The 19,798-nt window shown below is 46.0% G+C and overlaps 1 protein-coding gene across 1 annotated transcript; it reads left to right on the forward strand.

Annotated features, from left to right (window-relative positions):
• The first annotated feature begins 2,465 nt into the window (after positions 1-2,465).
• Positions 2,466-19,180, forward strand: gpr37b (G protein-coupled receptor 37b). The gene is made up of 2 exons (XM_062382269.1): positions 2,466-3,887; positions 14,417-19,180. Exons 1-2 carry the CDS (start codon positions 2,841-2,843, stop codon positions 15,230-15,232), a joined length of 1,863 nt encoding a protein of 620 aa, XP_062238253.1. The 5' UTR covers positions 2,466-2,840; the 3' UTR covers positions 15,233-19,180.
• Positions 19,181-19,798: the final 618 nt, after the last annotated feature.

Raw genomic sequence — 19,798 nt, forward strand, 5'->3', positions numbered from 1 at the left:
CGAGTGACGGGGTTAGCCAGGATTCACTGGCAGTGACTCAATTTGATGTCAAAAGGAAAAACTGAATGTTTCCATTAATGCATATATAACCCATTGTCGATGGAAACTTTCTGGGAGGATGTTATGCAATGTCAGAGATGTTTAACACCAAAGTCCTTTTAAACATCAAACTTTCCATGTTTGGCATAAGTCCTTTATAAAAACGTTGAAACTGAACAAACTTCTGGACGTTGGATCTTCTTCAAGCCAGGAGATCTATTGCACTGAATGAAAAATCATTAGAAAAGTGGATATGGGAGCTGTCACATTGCATCGGGTCTGGAAGGACTAACTTACATTGCTAAGGAGAAGCGGAAAGACTTTGTTCAGCTCTGGGAATCAATCAGGAATATTAGTTAATGTTTTATTTTACGATGTTCTATGAGGAAAAGACAAGAAACACAGTGAAGAGGCAAAGAAAAGTTAGTGCAAAAAGTGAATCTGCGTGCACCTCATTACTCGCTCGCTCTTATATCCTTTATTCTATTTGACTTACTTTTTGCCAAAGGGATCGTTAAACTTTCACTGAAGCCCAAATACTGAAGAAGCTCTGCAGAGTTTCTCCGAGCAAGGTCAGATGAAGATATTGGCAGGAGCGGCTTAAGTTATCTATCTTCAGTAGTCTTCCCCCGTGGTGAGGCTTGGCTGTGTGGGAATGTGTGTGTGTGTGGGAATGTGTGTGTGTGTGTGTGCGGCTCACCCCTGGCTGGAATTGGCTCCAATCACCTATTTGATGTAGAAGGTCACCAGCGAGATGTCTGCTGCTTCTGCCAATTCTCTCTCTCTCTGTCTCTCTCTCTCTCTCTCTCTCTCTCTCTCGAACGCTCTCAGTACCTGCATGTGTCGGAAAACACACAAAAACGCAGCACTATTAGCAAATACTCTGTGTTTGTGTGTACCCACATGCTAGTTTGTACAGTAAAGCTACAACTCATTTACATGCTGGTTAACATTATTTTTGTGTGTGTGTGTGAACATTGTGCTTCTGAGAGTGTGTTGTGTATCTTTTCCACCACATGATGAAACCTGCTGTCTGCGGTGTGAGCGTGCTGCCGTGTGAAAGGCCCGTTTACAGTACTCAGAGCACTTAAGACATAATACGCTCATTTCATTTAGTCCTGAGAGCCTCTTGAATTATTGACCGAGCTCCTGGACATACGGTACTTTAATCACAGGTTTGGGGTTTGTGTGTGTGTGTGTGTGTGTGTGTGTGTGTGTGTGTGTGTGTGTGTGTGTGTGTGTGTGTGTGTGTGTGTGTGTGTGTGTGTGTGTGTGTGTGTGTGTGTGTGTGTGTGTGTGTGTGTGTGTGTGTGGTCACATATCTCTGAACTCTCTGTAGCAGTGGATCCAAGACTTTTGTGTCACTCGCCCCTGTCACTTCAGCCAAGTTCCCTTCATAGATGTTGGTCGTTTTCAAATTAGGTACCCCATTCTTTCCATATAGTCCCTAAGTGGGTTGCTACATATTCACAGAACCAATGGATGCTGACCCCCCCTTGTAAATGTGACATGTTTGAATTTGGCTTATTCAACCGATTTGAATGTGCTATTGAACCCATACTTCGAAATGTAATTCAAATCACACACATAAATAAGTACAGTCAACTTTTAAAAAGTTCTCCCGACTTAAAAAATATGACTTGATTGTGGACATCATACATTTGAGCAAATTCACTGCAGCAGTTTTTTTCAGTGGGAACATGTCAATGTGTCACACTAAAGATATCACTATGTAGTACTGCTACAGATATAAAGTACACTATGCAGTATCTTGTATCTTGAGTCTATAATCTGAAAGTATTAATCTCTCAAACTGAGGGGAAAGACTTTTCTTTTGACAGATGCTGTTAATTGTAATCACATTAGGTGAGGTGACTTAAATACGTCTGCGTAATTGTCGCATGATTAGCAGCGCCGCCTGTGCGTAAAAATGATGAACCGTGATGGGGATTGATATCTATCGCCGCGTCTCGTCGGGCGTGGCTGCGGTGCGTCTGCCGTTGGGGGGGCTGGAGCCGTAGTCTGCTCCGTGGGGCTGCTGGATGCTCCGTGATGGATGAGGAGTGACAGATCGGGGTTAGCCGCCAGGGGAGTCCATTTTCTTCCACGGTCCTGTGCCACTTGAGGAGGAGAAAAAGCAAGGGGACGAGGAGGAGCGGCCGGTTTCCACCCCTCCTCTCTCTCTCTCTCCCTCTCCCTCTCTCTCTCTCGCTCCCTCTCTCTCTCCATCCTCTCCTCTCCACTCCCGCGCATCACAGCCTGGTGGTGGTGGGCTTTACCCGGACTGCACCGCATTGCTGCTGCTGCTCCTGCTGCTGCTGCTGCTGCTGCCGACCCAACCCACTGAACTAACGCACCAACACACACACACACACACACACACTCTCCTCTCGGATGCTGGGAACCTAAAGCCTCGCGGATTGTGTGAGTGTGTGGATATGCAACAATTCCTCCTCGGCCTCTCGCTGCGTCCCCTCTTTGCGCAGCCGGACTCCGACTCGCGGTCCTGCTCGGTGAAGTCAGGACTTCTGGAGCATTGGAGGTTTTTCGCAGCTGCAGCGCCGGTGCACCACTGAGCTGGGATACAGCCCGAGTAAAAGTCTGCAGAGCTCTCCCCCCCTCCTCCGCCTCCGCCGTCACCCCCCCTGCATGCAGCGGATCACTCGTAACCGTGAGCTCCCCTGGGTGCTGCCTCCAACATGGGTGTTGACTGAATGGAAGAGTGTCCCCGCGCTGGCACCGAGGGATGAGGACGCACTTGTGAGGATTTAAACCCAGCGCTCAACACATTTCCCTGGACCATGATTCTGCAGCCCAGGACGTTGTTTGTGTTACTGGCCCACGCACATGTTTTGGTATCTTTGAGGAATAATGGGGAAGTGCGGGGCAACGAGGACGGCAACGTCAGCGCGCACTCCACCAGGACTTTCCACGCGTCACTGCGGGAGAGTCACCAAAGCAGAGCCAGGGAGCGTGCGCTCTCGGCGGCGTATGCCACAGGTGCGTCCTCGGCGGAGCGGGCCCTCTCCAGGGGGACCCTTAACTCCACTCACCCCTGGAGGAGAGCGTCAATTGCGGGGGAGACGAGGCGAGTGGGACACAACAAGCGCGACTTCAATAGGACCGTGACACCCGTGGAGGATCCCCACGCCGTCGCACATTGGGACGCGACGCGCCGCCATAGTAAGAGGATAAAGTTGAATGGCGCTCTTGATACTACGAGGACGCCAGCAGGTGGACACTACAATGCGGCTAAGCCCTCGTCAATGGGCCGGGGAGGAGGGGGCCCCGAGGAGGGCGACAGGCACAAGAGGGGCACAAAAGACGAGCAGAAGAAAGGATGGAAGAGGGGGAGAAGCCGGCTGAACAAAGGCGCGGTGCCTCCGGCCCAACCTCACACGGCGCCGTGGGAACCCATCCCCAAGCCGGTGGCCCTCACCTCCACCGACATGCCCTTTGACCTCTTCACCAGGAGGCCCGAGCTCTTCACGTTCAGGGAGGAGAACCCCTGGGACGCCACGCCGATCACGCCCCCCAGCTCGCCGGACTTCGGCGGCGATGAGATCAAGAACCCCTTCTACCCGGTGACCAGCGAGACCTACGGCGCGTACGCCATCACCTGCGTGTCCGGGGTGATCTTCCTGGTGGGCATAGCGGGCAACATCGCCATCCTGTGCATCGTGTGCCAGAACTACTACATGAAGAGCATCTCCAACTCGCTGCTGGCCAACTTGGCCGTGTGGGATTTTGTGCTCATCCTCTTCTGCCTGCCCATGGTGGTGTTCCACGAGCTGACCAAGTCCTGGCTGCTGGGGGAGTTCACCTGCAAAGTGGTGCCATATGTGGAGGTAAATTCTTTGTTTTTGTTTGGTGGTTCAAACATTGTCTTGAACATCATCTGCTATCTGATCTGAATGTGATCACACTGTAGCATCAACATCTCCTGGAAGGCAGGGCAAATGAGGTTTCACATGCACTATGAAGTTTTACAATGGACCTACAGGGTTGGGCTCTCAGCTGCAAAGCCCTATAGCAGACCAGTTGTGGCTGTATAGGATGTCATGTTATCCAGTTACAAGTGTTTTTCACTTGTACACCTGCTGCTGGAGAACCTCACCTTAGCCTCGAGGTGTGTAGACATGACGCACACACAACGGGATGTAAGACAAGTGGCTCATCCTCTCCCTGTCACCCTGACACGTATCTAAGTTAGGGTGACGGGGAGATGGCGAGCTACACAAACCCAACAAACACACACTCACAAAGTGATTTTTTTCTTTAAACACACCTACGGTATGTTCAGCAGCACTGGGAGGGATGTTAGACAGGTTGTTTACACCAGGTTAAAAGCTTCCCTTTGTGTGCTTACTGCAATTACACCCTTGTCAGATTCACCTAAAAGGGTTCTTTTCTACAGAGCTGGGGTTTCCAGCTCAGGTGCTTTAAAGCTTGTTTTCAGTGTTTTCACGAGGAAAAGACAAAAGAGCGAAGGCAACACACATTCTTTTTAAAGCGTTAAATTAACCCAAATACAACGTCGGCTACGCTAAAGCAGACAGAGCTGGAAGAAACTAAGTAGTGGATGGTGTCCGGGGTGCAGCCAAACCTAAAATAGACCAGACATCAGGAGAGAGAGTTATCCAGCCTCCAGGCAGCGAGCCAGAGCAGGTGTATTCCACTTTGACCCCACCCTCCAGAGACGGGGTAGGGCCGTCACATAATGAAGAGGTAACATGAGCCGGTGAGCGGCGTGGTATTGTCCTCACGGTGCCTTTCACGATGAGGTTCCATGTGACGTTGAGCTGAGTAAAGCGTAAAGAGCTTTTACCAAAACATCCCAGCAGACGGTGGTGACGACCAGTTCCTGCATGGAGCAAAATTATGGAAGTTAGTCACTGTGGTGTGAAACTGAAATAGAACCAAGGACCGTGCAATTAATTACTTTGCTCTTTTGTAATGAATGAAATGCTGGTAATAGATCTACAAGAAATGAGATCACAACTTCCGAAATCAAGGCTTTAGTTTCAGTAGATAGGTGAAAGGTTATAAAAGCCATATGTTCACTGTCTCATTTCATATTTCTGTGATGCACAGCATGCCGCTAACACCTTGCATGAGTGCTTGTGTTTTAATTATGGGGGATTATAGAGAAACAGACCCCCTCCCCATCTTATTGCATATCCAAGAACCACAGGATATTGTTTAATAACTTTATCACAGACTCCTATAGAGCTCACAACAAATCCTGTTTCTTAATAAACTGTGTGTGTGTGTGTGTGTGTGTGTGTGTGTGTGTGTGTGTGTGTGTGTGTGTGTGTGTGTGTGTGTGTGTGTGTGTGTGTGTGTGTGTGTGTGAGTTGTTCTCACTTGTCTCCTAGAATTTAACATAGCATGTGAATATGCAGTTTCTATCCATAAGGACATGTGCACTGGGGCCTGTCTATGTTCACTGTGTCGTCAGTGTGTGTGTGTGTGCGCATGCATGTGTCAGGCCATGAGTAATGCAGCCTGGGGCTTGCACTCTCCCTGTGGAACATTCAGTGAAACACACACACACACACACACACACACAATCACAGTCACCCCAACTGAGTGACTTTATTCTTCACTTAACCCAAATCCAGTCACAGGGGACGTCAACACTCGGCCTGAAACAAAGACTCACAAACTCAGTCACACATGCCGAACGTTCGCACGCAACTCGCCCACTCGCACGAAAAAAAACCAACTTCACGTGCGCACGCATACGTAATGAGATGGTGGCACAGATAAGGTATCAATGTCCGCCGAGACACGAGTCCGCCACGCTGCTGCTGCCGCCTTCACTAAACCTTGTTTTATTCCGTGTTTAGCCGAGTGTGGATTTTGTCCCAAACCTCAAAGAGGAGGCAATTTCCAGGTGTGACATGTGAGCTAACGCAGCGGGGAAATTGTAAGGAATGCTGCACAAAATGAAAAAAAGCGCCAGCTAAAGCCGGGGCCTGCTTTCATTTCAGACACGCTCCGGCTCCACGCTGCTGCCGCCGCAGGCGACCCCCCCCCCCCCCCCCCCCGGCGGCGACATCGAGCAAAACTAATCGGCAATAATTTGGTTTTCACACCTGGCAGTTGATTAGGATAAGACCTGAGCGCTGGTTGAAATAACAAATAAGCAGCGCGGGGAGTATTTTCTAAGCCTCCTCTACCACAGGGACCCGAGTCATTTTGTCAAGGTTCATTCAGAACTGTGCTGCTGGGACACAGGGATTCACACAAATGTCTCATTTGCCGTAAAAAAAAAAAAAGAACAAGATGTTGAACTTGAATAATCATTTCATGTCTTATTATCAGTCGGAGAATGATCCTTGTTTTAAATAGCGTGAAAACAGTTGTTCACAAGATGGCAACCATGATGCTTGTGTCTGAGACAGACGACCCACATCTCATTCTATAATGGGAAGCATCAAAATGTCAACGGGTAAAGATGTGCACTTGAGCACGAGTGAAACCAAGCGTGCGTTGTCGCTTTGTCCCGATTTATCAGCTCATAAATCTGTCACACATATACTCGACCATTATATTGAAACTACACATAATCAATCAATACAGCATATTTAAACCATGAAGTAAAAACAGACACACAGACAGGTAATTACCAGAAGAGATATATATACTAATACTATAACTACTACTTATAATAATGGTAATAATAAATAAACATGGAAAGGCATTTAAATACTTTATTTGCCAAGTTCAATAGAACAGAATTCTCCTCTAGTTCTTTTGTCTGTGTTATCAAAGATATGTTACCTTATCTGACACATTGTCCCACCATGACATCATGAACGGTACGGGGGATAGGACGCACCCTAGTGGTGAGCCTGTGCTTGTGTGTTTGATGAAGGACTCTCTGGGGTCTGTTCCGTTAAAAAAATCCATAATCCGTCAAATCGGTATAGAATCAGGGAGTGTACAGGTTTCCTGGCGAGGACGACGGCTGCATGGTGTGTCCTCTCTTCTCCAGCTTACTGGGTAACTCCTGCTCTGGGTTTTATCTCGGCCCTGACGTCCTGTTCCACGTCTCTCTCTCTCTCTCGAGGTGTTTTTCTCCTCGGCAGATGCTGTTAAAAAACCATCTCCTCTCATTAAGGAAGCTTTCAGGCATCGTGGTCACCCGGGGTTTGTAATTGAGGGTACTAACAAACCCTAGGTGACCACGGAGAGATGGCCATCAGGTATGCTGCGGCCTAACGACCACTCCCATTAGCGGACACGCATGGGCCGCGCTCACGGCGTCTTTAAACCTGATTTACAGATAACTGCCTGTCATCATCGTGGGACATTAGTGACTCCCTAATGACGCGTTGTCTCATTCAGTGTTATCGGCCGTTCCAAAAACAGTTTAGCTGCATTTTACCACAACCAGTAGAACGTGTGCTATAAATGTCATGGTATCGTACGACTTTCACTCAACACTGACCTATTTTGGTGTGTGCATTCCTTTAGTGTGTGTGTATGCGTGTGTGTCTCATTTGTACATCTGACCTCTGCTGCGCTGTTCAATACCCTGTAGACAGAGACTGTGGGCCGTCTGTGCCACGCTACAGTGGGCTTTGGCAGGCAGGCAGGCAGGCGGAGAGAGAGAGGGGTGGGGAAGCGAAGCAGAGGAGGAAAGAGGATGAGAAAAGTGATAGACTGGCAGAAAGAGAGAAGGAGGAGAGAGGGGGGCACTGAGGACCAGTGGTGGAGCCGTGTGCTGTTTCGAATCCAGTGGTGACGGCAGCACGTACATCAGCCTGACGCCTTCAGTGTTTGAACACACACGGGTAACGCACACACTTCCAAGAAATAACAATCAGAACTGCAAAATGTGGTTTAAATGCACGTGAGTGAAACATCCATCAATAGAAGGATATTGCACAGGAGATCCCACACGTTATCAGCTTCCACCCACGAAAAGGAATCTCACTCAACCTTTACCGGGAGCTCTCATAGACTGTATATAAAGATGGATGAGGTGGCTGTTCCCAAAAAGTGAAGCCCAAGCATCTTGATCGCCCCCTTGTGGCTGGCTGCAGTATGGACCTCACTTCCTCCATGTTATTGGAAGGGACTTGGATTAAAGTAAGATATGGTTTAGTGTCATTTTAGGTATAGTTTTTATCACACTTAATTTTGTTCAAGAGTACATTTTTTCAGTAAGTGAGATTTCAATAAGATATTTGAAGCTATGAAAATGGTGTTATGATTGACAGCTGAGAATTATGATTGGGCGAGATGGATTAGATTGTATGCAGGATATTTGGGCTTCATTTCTCCATAGTTTTAGGAAGAGGAGATGTGTTGTCCATCTTTAGGGATAGTCTAAAGGAGCTCTGGAGATGTCCAACTCCTTCATCTATTAAGAAAATCATCAAAAGTAGGTCCAGGTTGTGCCTATATAGGGTTATATACATCCATAGACTGTTTGTCTATGTATCCAGCAAGTATCTAGACCAGCGCACACACACACACACACACACACACACACACACCAACAAAGGCAGTAGGGCGTGCTGATCCTCCAGATGGGTGGGATGGCCTTCTCTCCACTGATCACTGCCCATGGCTCCGCTCCCTCTCTTTCTCTCTGCATCAGCTATCTGTGATTAGAAGTGAGCCTAAGGGATAAGATACACACACACACACACATACACACACACACACGCACACAGTCAGAAAGTATTGGGGCACATAAGCACAATTGATCCTATATGCCAAGTGCACCGTGGCGACACATAAACACAACTCATATCCTCACTGGATCTCCTGCCCGCTGCGTCTTTTAGGCTCAGGAATGACAGTTAATTGGAGGATATGTAAATTATTCAGGGTATTGAATTAACGGCTCTTCATGATGCACGGTGGTGAGTCCATGCAGACAGCTCTCTCAGTCCACGGATGAGCAGATCGTGGTTTGTGCGATGAGACAAGACCGCACAACAACACGAGGCACAGATTAGGCCTGCTGCTACATGCAATTACCCAAATTGATAATTACCCATGTACATATGAAATATTCATTGGGTTATTGTCATTATGAATTAGGTGTGTTAGGGAAATGGAAAAAGAGCAGCGCCTTGGTGTAGCCAACCTCTGAGTAGAGAAGAATATGAAAGCTCTTGCGTTTTTCTATATCCACCGTCAAAACACTTCTAGGCAGGAATCAATGACCTGGAATAAGACGTCCCAGCGGCCACTGTACACCGAGGGCAGAATACATGTTTTCATCGTCCAGGGGGAAATCTGCCACAGGTCAGGATAGCGTTTAATGGAAGAGGAATTTATTGTCTGGAATTAAGCCCCTCCGACTTCATTGTAAGACACAAAGCAGCAGAATAGAGGAGGGGGAACTGTAATTTATTGTGGCTGTTAATTTAATTAAAGAAAAAGAGGAAGAAGAAAGAATGGGAACGCTCGCCCCACATCTGTGTGAATCCTGTAGAATATAATAGAATTGGACAGAAAAGACTGATGTCTTTATCTCGGAGACGGTCTTAGCACATAGCCAATTCTCTGTCCAATTGAAATATAATGTGTTCCTTAGTAGGCTTTAGTGGTGCTGTTTTCCACTCTTTGTGCTAAGCTAAGCTAAGCTAACTGACTGCTGGCACCAGCTCTGATTTACTGAAAGGACATCAGAGTGATATTGATCTATTTATATAACCCTCAGCAAAAAGGCAAGAGGAATATTGTCAAATTGTTGGAACTATTTTTAGGAAGACAATGTGATATAATTGAAAGCTCCCAAACAGCTACTAAATAAAGTAAGTAAGTTAGGAATTAATATAAACTAGGAACTATAAAACATAGAAATATTTACAATGTTATCAATCTGTAAACAGTAAAACAATATAGCACATGTATGATATTGAACTTGAACAGATAGAAAAGAGAGTGACAAGGATATAAGATGCATGTGAATTACTTTGTACAGTGTTGTTACACGTACAGTGTAACAACAGCAGGATATAAAAGAACAGAAGAGAATAGTTTGAAGTTTCAACATGTGGTTTCACAACTAAACCTTCTCCATTACAACTGAGCTCCATCCACAGAGAGAAGTCACCAGATGTGGTTGGAAGATAAAAAAAAATTTTCAAGCCAGGATATAAGAAAAGGAAACAATGAAACAAGGAGATGTTAGTTGTGGTCTTTGGAAATGGTTTTCTCGAGCATCACCCACCCACAATCTAAAGATAGAGGCAGCGAAACCCCACACGCAGACGCACACTATGTGAGCACCATCCGCACAAACCCACAATAAATAGATGAATGTGGCCGTGCACAGACATGAATACATGCGCACGTGTGGGCGTGCACGCTCACCCACTGCTCCTTCCCTCCTTCCCTCTTCCAGACACGCAGCACAGCTGTGAGACGGATGGTGGCTGTCAGTGGCAGGGTCGCTCTGGTTAGAGTTATGGTCTGCCCGGGCCTGCACTGGGTCGCACAAAACCTAGAAGAAAGCACTTCGGCAGGAATAACCCTTTGTGTCTCTGGCTCATTACTATCAGACCATGTGTGTGTGAGTGTGTGTGTGTGTGTTGTTGTGTCTCCACATTAGCTCATTCATCACCAGATAACGGCCATTATCCCTGACAGTGGCTGTCGTCGGCGCGGCTGCACTAGCCCCACCCGTACTTGTTAAGAACCAATTAATAACGCGAGGCCTTTGTGCCACCGGCTCACAGGACCTTTAATCAGGAAGTTAATGGGCCGTTATTAAAAACAGCACCGGGGGAAAATGTCTTTCTCACCTGCTGCGCTGATCGACGGCCAGGACCCGAGGAACAGGTGTGAGGGATGAAAGGTCTTTTCATGTTCTTATTTTTTCTTTTCCCTCTTTGTGAGGCCATGAAGTCCAAGGTTGAGAAGAAATAGAAAAAACGAACTGAAAGACATTTCACTTGATAACTTAACCAGGTCAAGGGGAATACTTGTAAGAAAAGCACTCAATATGCTGACAACTCTATATTAGAGTGAGATGAAGTTGATTGAGGCCACTCTAATAGTTGTTTAAAGAATGGAAACAGGAAGCAGCTGACCTGTCACAGAAAATTGGTTCAAATGCGTTTAACAGTTGTCACCTGACACTTAACGATGCAAAGATGGCAGTGGAGATTTATCAGGGACACCGATGCATAGAAAGCACAATAAATAGAAAATACAACTACACCCCAGCTAGTTTAGCTTAGCATTGGGAAAATAGCTAGCTTTGTTATGGCTTTATGACTGGTTAGACTTATAACCATGATACAAACATGGGAGTTATTATGTCCTCTGGGTTAACGAGACCATAATAAGAGCTATTTTGTGAACTGAGGTTTACTGGATACTTGTGTAATTGCATTGCTGTTTTAAATAAATATTGAGACAATATTTTAGAAGCAAAATGTCCAGCCTCGAGGCTTGTGGGACTGTTATCCATCCAGCTGGTCAAATTAACATGGCAGGGTCAGGGCTGCCGTCTGGAAGAAATGTCACATTAACATTGTTAATAATTCTGTACAAGACCTGGCTTATTTATCTCCTCCTGTCACTCTGGACTGTGTCTAACTCACTGGGACCGTCCCCTGCTGTCCCTCTCTGTTCACGGTCATTGTCTCAGGTCTCTAAATCTGGAAAACTGCATTTACCGAGATATGAAGAACGCAGCAGGAGATTGTGCGGGTCAGCTAGTATCTCCCAACTCCTTCATTACTTTCTCTTTCCTTCTCCATTCTTCTTCTGTCCCTGTTTTTCATCCACACACATTTGCATAACCATCTTCCACAAACACACACACACACATACACACACACACAAACCTCCAACACCCCACCAGGCCTGATTCTTGCGCTCTCTCTCTCTCACCCCCCTTCCAGTACAAAGCCATGCTTGTTCGTCCTGCCCCTTGCTCTCCGCCCCAACACGCTGATCAAAGCTGGGCTCTCCCCAGTCCTCCATGACAGCCTTTAAAGCCATTCCAGCCCTGTTGTTCGAGCCATGAAATATTCAGAGTGTGCAAGCATCCATGTGTCGTGCGGGTTTGTGCGAGCGTTGTGCACAGCATGTGCGTTGGCAAACAGCCACCACATATGGGAATACAGGTGTGCTTGGTGTGCATGTTTATGGAGAGAGAAGTGGGTCACTCATAGCGTCTGATATGATGCTTCTTCAACTGGAAAATGAAGGAATTTAGGGCTACGCGTGAACAGGCAAATTAATGCATTCTAAATGTTCATATTCAAAATATGGGGCTTGGTCCGTGTGCAGCTGTCAAAACACCTTGTTGTTCCGCTATTACATTCACTCAGTTCATTCCAAACGTGCAGCATTTTAGTTTGTAAACCTTGGGGCGGGATGGAGAAACACTGACTTCTCAGATTTCACAGATTTAAAGTGAGTGATATATAAAGCGTTTTATTTCTTGATAGTGGAAGGAAGTGGAGACACTTACTTGTATGCAGTCTGTCAAGAGCACTTCAGCTTATTTCCCTGGCTCAATCAGTTTAAAGGTCAAGGTGTATTAAAATGAGTAGAATGCCTCTGTGGATTAATGTGTCTATTATATTTGATCATCTGCAGCACAGTACATGTGGTTATGACTTGCACTCAGAAGCCGTGCTGTGATGAAAGATTTGTGTAGCTGCTGCAATCAAACCAAATCCTGTCTCTGAGCATGACTGACTTTCAGAGCTTTATAATTTACCTTTTCTGAATTTAAACATTGTAGACATTGATGAGCTTGCCTCAGGACTTCTGCAGTTTCCTGTATGTATTTTATTTTTAGTAAGAAATTTTAACAACCGTCCAAATTACTGACTGAAGTAATTTATTTTCTCCAGAAATAACAAACAATAACAAAAAAAAATTGTTCGGCCCAAATCAATTCAAAGTTGCACTGCATTTTTCATGAACAAACAAAGGATAATGATTGTTCTGCTTTGGCTAAATTATAAAACAATTCACAATTATAGTTAGGAGATTGTTGTGTGACAGCAGGTAATAAACCCCCCCGGTCCGAAGCGTAGTCACATTGATCACAATTATTGTTCAGTGCTGGAGTCTGTGGGGGGGGGTTGTCTACCCCACTTACCCCCTCGCTGTTCCGTTTGGTCGCCCTTCATTAGCCTGGTTAGTGTGTTTGTGTGTGTGTGTGTGTGTGTGTGTGTGTGTGTAAGTGCTTGTCCAGGCACACAGAACATCTCGCCGTGTGTACATCTCTATCTGTCCAGGAAGTATGTGTTCAGAGCGTTAAAGCCGTGGCTCACCGGGGCCATCTGGGAGGCTGGCTGTTGTAATTAAATTTGAAATGAAGGGAGGAAGGAAAGGAGAGGTGTACAGAAGGGAATGGGGGTGAGGAGAGGAGTAGAGAGAACAGAGGAGGAGATTTAAAAAAAGGTGAGAGACGGAGGGGGTAAGGGAGAGGGATAGAAGAAGAGGGTGGGTCAAATCCAGCAGATATGGCGCTCGAGGCAAAATCTGAGAAGAAAGTGGTTCAAGTGAGGACACGCACACGCGCACGCGCACACACACACACACACACACACACACACACACACACACACACACACACACATACACACACACACACACACACACACACACACACACACGTTCCAGCTGTACGTTTTCCAAGTTTGTCCAGCAGGTGCTTTCACGTACTGAGGAAATTTGTGCTCTCACAGTTTGCAGGGCTTATGCATGGAGAACATTGGAATGATGCGGGTAATTAACAAAAGCAGTGAAGTGATTAGGCTTAGTTCTTTACTAAAACAGTCATTGAGCAAGGGGCGTGAAAATACAAGTGAATGCAGCTCTGACAGCTTTTGAATCCCCCCCCCCCAGTCGCACACATTCAGGGATGCAACACAACCATAATAGCGGTTTACAGCCGTCCATTGTGTTGCTTACACTCAACTACATGTGATTATACCTGTGTTGCAGGCACCTAAAAGCCAATACCATTATTTTCTGTCCTGCTCTTCACTCATCAAGTGGGAACAAGGGAGCTCGCAGCCTTCCTTTATATAGCTGCTAGACATTCTCTGCACTTCAGTCAGTTTCTTGTTATTCCCGACAACCTTGTCAAAGTAGCACATGAGTATTGCTCTTCTGTCAGTTGGAATGACTGTATATTATCACCAGTACAAGGCTACTGTTAGATCAGGCTTCACGATTCACTCTTGTCTCGAATCCTCATGCCTGCAGCATTGAGATGTTTCCTGCACAGTGTTTGAATATATTGGGAACGGGGGATGTATCTTTAAAGAGCCTCTATAAGCCGTGGAGCAGATATCAGAACATTCATTCTACTCAATGATTGAAGTGACTTCTCTCCTGATAAACACTTCTCTCCTGCTTGTTTCCTCAGGTGGCGTCTCTGGGCGTGACCACCTTCACCCTGTGCGCTCTGTGCATCGACCGCTTCCGCGCGGCCACCAACGTCCAGATGTACTACGAGATGATCGAGAACTGCACGTCGACCACCGCCAAGCTCGCCGTCATCTGGATCGGCGCCCTCCTCCTGGCCCTCCCCGAGCTCCTCATCCGACAGCTGGTGACGGAGGACACGGGAATGCCCGGCGAGCCTCCCGTCGAACGCTGCGTCATCAGGATATCCACCTCGCTTCCCGACATGCTCTACGTGCTGGGCCTGACCTACGAGGGCGCCCGCCTGTGGTGGTGCTTCGGCTGCTACTTCTGTTTGCCCACCCTCTTCACCATCGGGTGCTCGCTGGTGACGGCGCGCAAGATCCGGCGCGCGGAGCAGGCCAGCGTGCGCAGCAACAAGAAGCAGATCCGCCTGGAGAGCCAGATGAACTGCACGGTCGTGGCGCTGGCGATTGTCTACGGTGCGTGCGTGGTGCCTGAGAACATCTGCAACATCGTCTCCGCGTACATGGCGGCCGGTGTTCCCGAGCACACCATGTCCATCCTCCATCTCCTCTCCCAGCTGCTGCTCTTCTGCCGGGCCGCCGTGACGCCGGCGCTGCTGCTCCTGCTGTGTCGTCCGCTGGGCAGGGCCTTCCTGGACTGCTGCTGCTGCTGCTGCTGCAACCACGTGCCCTCCTCGGCCACGGCCAGCGACGATAACGAACACGAGTGCACCACCGAGCTGGAGCTGTCGCCGTTCAGCACCATCCGCAGGGAGCTGAGTAACTACACACCCGCTGGCTCCAACTGCTAAAGTGACGTTCCTCATCAGGGGACGGAGATTTCACTCGCCTGCCTGTGGCTAGCAGCTCTCAGACTTGCCTGGTGGAGATTTGCCTTACCTCATCTGGTCACAGAAGGAAGTTAGACACTGGATAATCACGTTCAGCCAGTGTCTTTCAGCCCCGCACTAATACTGGACATTTACACTGACTGTATAACCATTACTTCCCAGGAAAGCTAACAAAAGGCTAAATCTCCTCTCCACTCATGCCCTGGGGTGCTCTTAAAACAGGGTCATATTTTTAGCAATTCCGCCTGAAACCTTACAAACCTCCCTTCTCTTGACCTTGTATGCCTAAATATCTTCTGACAGTGGGTTTATACTCTATGGAATCAACTTAATTTCTTTTAATGAACCGAATCCCGAGGCTGAAAAAACGAGCAAGAAAAAAAAAAAAAACTGCTGGCCTCATGGAATCAGTGACAGGTAATATTTATGCTGTACAACGTACAAATGGTTGCACAGAATGCGTCACAATAAATTCTTAAAGTTAATAAAAACAGGCTGTGATGATAAATATGTTTTGCCACCATAAATAATATTTACGTGCAGGAAACTGTGCTGCAAATCTTACGGGAGAGAAACAGTACTACCGAAAGTGTCACTGATGAAATGATGGCGACTAAGCTAATTAATCAGAGAGCCACCGTGTACAGTTACCCAGCATCCAGTCGGCAGACACTGCCTATAGATGTGCAGGACTCGCTTTACAGATCACATCTGCTGCAAATGGACATTTCATAAAAATGGCGTGCACGTGGGAACAAGGCTTCTGATAATTAAACTCGCAGAGGGCGTCTCGGCGGTACTGACAGTTTGCAAGAGGAAAACACAAAGAAGACGCTTCGCGCTGGAGAATCCAAATGTACACAACACTTACACTGTATATTGAGAAATGTCCAGTGGACTCACACGTAACTGGGCTGGTCTCAGAACAACAACTCAGACTGGGGGTGGAATTAAATGCTCCGGAACGGACTAAGTGAAATCACGTCAGAGCTGAACGGAGAGGAACGGGATCGTGACGGATGAAACTGATTGGAGGGAATATGAATAATGTGGACAGTAATGGGACATAACACGGGGAAGGATAAGTGAAAGGGACGGACTCGGCGTGAGGTGGACTGAAAACGGATATCTGCACTACACTGTTGTATCATGTTGCGCCTTACACTTTGGGCTGTATATAAACTGTACACACTTTCTTCGGTGCTCTTATGATGAATGCGCTGTCAACAACAAATCCATCGGTTCGACTTAGCATCACAAGTAATTGAGCTGCGGACTTTGTCTCAGGTCAAGAAGACAGATTGCAGCTATCTGCAACTCGGGAGTACACGAACAATAGAGGGGGAAGAAAACAAATCAATATGGAGTTTTTACACAGAAAGTTTAATAAACCTCACCGGACTGCCTTTACTGAGAGTGATGGCTGTTTGACAGCTGCGCTACAGATATGGTAGCACTTTACTTTACAGTAGAGTAATTACTTAATGTTTGATTAATCACTGACATAAAAAAACGACATGGTATTAACATTGTTCTACATCAAAAGATGCAATAAGTTTGATTATATAATTATTTCATCGGTAAAGACATATAATTAAAGGCCTTTGGTTTCATTCAAGTAAAAGAGACAGAAAATATCAATCAATACTAGATTAAACCAAAACATGAACCTGTTACAAAAAAGTGCCAATGCAGCGTAACACTGTAATTACTAGAAACTGCTGGACTGTTAATATAAGTTGTATTATAGATTTAAAACCAATGATCAATGCAAAGTTCATTGTAAAACTTTTAGGGTTATTCATGTTCATGGTTATGATTCCTGAACTGTAAAAAAATAGTGATACCACAACTTCAGAGGCAACACTGGAAAAGCTTGTTTGCTAAACCCTTCCATTGAACAGTGAGGATCCATCTTAGCTCAATAGTTTTTACACTAGACATCGTGTGTGTTGTCAAACTACACTGTGGTTCCGTTGCGTCGCATCGCTCGTGTTTCATACTATAGAAGCCGAGCAGAGGTTAACTTTTATTGCAGCAGTGTAGGCACCAGCCAATCAAATCGTGCTGAAACAAACACTCAAGTGCAGGTGCCGGCCAATCAAATCACGTTAACAAGGAAGAAGAGCCCGAGGCAACTGGTGATCCTGGTGTGCGTTTATCTGGCTGTGGATTTTATCTCCTGTGTACCTCTTTTTAGCATCGCATTTATAGCTAGCATGGCATGTTAGCACGAAAGTCGGCTATGCTGTGTGTCTTGAGCATGACAGTGTAATATTCGTTGTTATGACAATCGTACCAGCGCCAGCCAGGCACACCAGAGGTCAACGGGCGGAGATGGTCGGTCCAGTTCCACAATGAGTCGAGTGCTCCAGGTTCTAGCAGGAATGATACATCGAGTTTTTACATTTCCCAAACCAAAGACTTAAAATCTGAATTTTCAAACGAGTCCGAGGGAAAGATTACAAAGTCACTCCGAATTGAAACTGTTAAATTTAGCTTGATTTAGCAACTAATGAGTGCAGGGTTTAGCAAATAGTCAACGTTACTGTGTAAATTCTTGACCTTTGAGACCCTTAGCTGTTCATTTACTTGGGTTTTTAAGGAGAACCAATGAAATGTGTTTTTCACAGTGTATAAATTTACAAGTGTATTGTACTGTAAATCTGTTTCCTTAATGCTAATAATCAGGCCTGGGTCAGAAGAAGGTTCAATCACATATCACAATTCGGGTTAACTGAAGTGATACAGAAAATGGAACAACCCAAACCTTTGGTATATTCAGGTATGGAAGACGTAGATCATGACTCCTGACCTGTATTTTGTTTCTTAGACTTGAAAATGAAATCGATTTCATCATTTATAACTTGGACTATACGGTGGTGAGCCCTGTGATGACCCAGGTGTGATGCTCATTGGTATACTGTATATTGCGATGAATCTTTTACTTACGATTCTGCACTGCCAAACACCTTCTCTGTGTCTGTCTCTCGTGCTCTTGTGGTAGTAGCACACTATCTCTGGGTGTCTCTCTCTCTCCCTCTCTCAGTGCGGAGGTCAGTTTGCTCTCAGCTCCATCTGCACGGGGAGAAGAAAAATTACTACCAAACATAAACCAGAAGAGGTCTGACAACACCCACGGCCAGTCGGAAATAAAAAAAAATACAGCTTGTACGTGCACAGTAGAGAGGCAGTGTGGATGGAGAATCTTTTTTTAGCTCGAAGCAGCAGCCATCTCTAATGAACTCTTGTTTATGAGCTCCAGGAGATCCAGGTGGATGTGGCCTCATGTTGGCGCCGCCTGCAGCTCCTCACATAAATAAAGAAAATGGCCGAGAACACAGCGGCTCTGCATCACCGTGCCCTGCAGCCTGTTTGACAGCTCCTTTTATTACCTATCACTAGCAGGCTATTGCGGGCCGGTGTGTTAACCAGTCCAGGGAAATTACACAGTACGCCCTTGCACAAAAAAATATATTTTCCCCATTTATTACATCAGCTCATAGTGCTGAAGTCTGGACTTGTGCTTTAGTTCGTGATGGGACTCGTGAGTAAACTGACCTCCTGAACCTAATTCTCTTTTTCTGCGTATTTCTGGGAGTGTAGCTCATTCTAAATGGCTCAGTGTGTAGTAACGTGGTTCAAACTATTGATGGAGTGATTCTTGTGAAAACCAGTCAGTGAGACGTTTATTCTGAACTTTGTGAGCATCCTCTTCACTCCGAGCAAAACGTGTCCCTATTGGATACCGGAAAATGTAAGCACACGGCCACTACTGTCTCTAAAGTCTAGTCACTGGTTTCTAAATAGCTTTTTATATAGCCAAAAAAACTGTCCCTTTGTTTATCAAAGAACTTTATCTTGAAGACTGTATATTAAAATCCTAAATGTTCTATTACTGCTGATTTATTGGGGTCATTTGCTATTTTGGATCTTTGTTGAGTAAAATGTGTGAGTGGCATCGTCTTTAAACACAACTCTTGTAATCCAAAGAACTCCTCCAGTTCAAATCGAGAGCAAAGAAGTTTGTCAGTCTTTTGCCTCCATGCCAAGGAGTTGTTGCCATGGTTACAGTTGAAAGGAAAGACTTGAAAGAAATAAAAAAAAAAAAAATGTTTCAAACCGACGCAGCAGAGGTGGAGACATCGTAACTCTTATCTTCTTAAATGGGTCAAACCCCCAATACTGGATCCTACAACCTTCACAAGTATTGTTTTTCTTTATATCCTTATATCCCTAACTCTTACACACTTTTCTGTCAGAATCTTTAAACTTCAGTTTGTCTCTGCTGTCAATCATCATGTTTCACCCATTTGATTGCATCAAATAACTAATTAAGACACATCAGTATGATAAGAACTCTTTATGAAAAGTTATTTTGACATGTACTTGCCTTTTTGGTTCGGTCCATGTCCCATCCACTTTATGGAGGAGGCGGGGTTTGTGACCTATACTGCAGCCAGCCACCAGGTGGCGATGGAGATGCTTTGGCTGAAGGAAGAAGTGTCTTAATTTCTCTCACATAAC

Source organism: Platichthys flesus, chromosome 23, assembly GCF_949316205.1.
Source record: "Platichthys flesus chromosome 23, fPlaFle2.1, whole genome shotgun sequence".
NCBI classification, from domain to species: domain Eukaryota; kingdom Metazoa; phylum Chordata; class Actinopteri; order Pleuronectiformes; family Pleuronectidae; genus Platichthys; species Platichthys flesus.

Excerpts from the sequence above, each read along its gene's own strand:
- gpr37b (XM_062382269.1), top strand. The coding sequence starts at position 2,841 with ATGATTCTGCAGCCCAGGACGTTGTTTGTGTTACTGGCCCACGCACAT. Across the intron at positions 3,888-14,416 it reads AAGTGGTGCCATATGTGGAG|GTGGCGTCTCTGGGCGTGAC; the intron begins GTAAATTCTTTG and ends TTGTTTCCTCAG.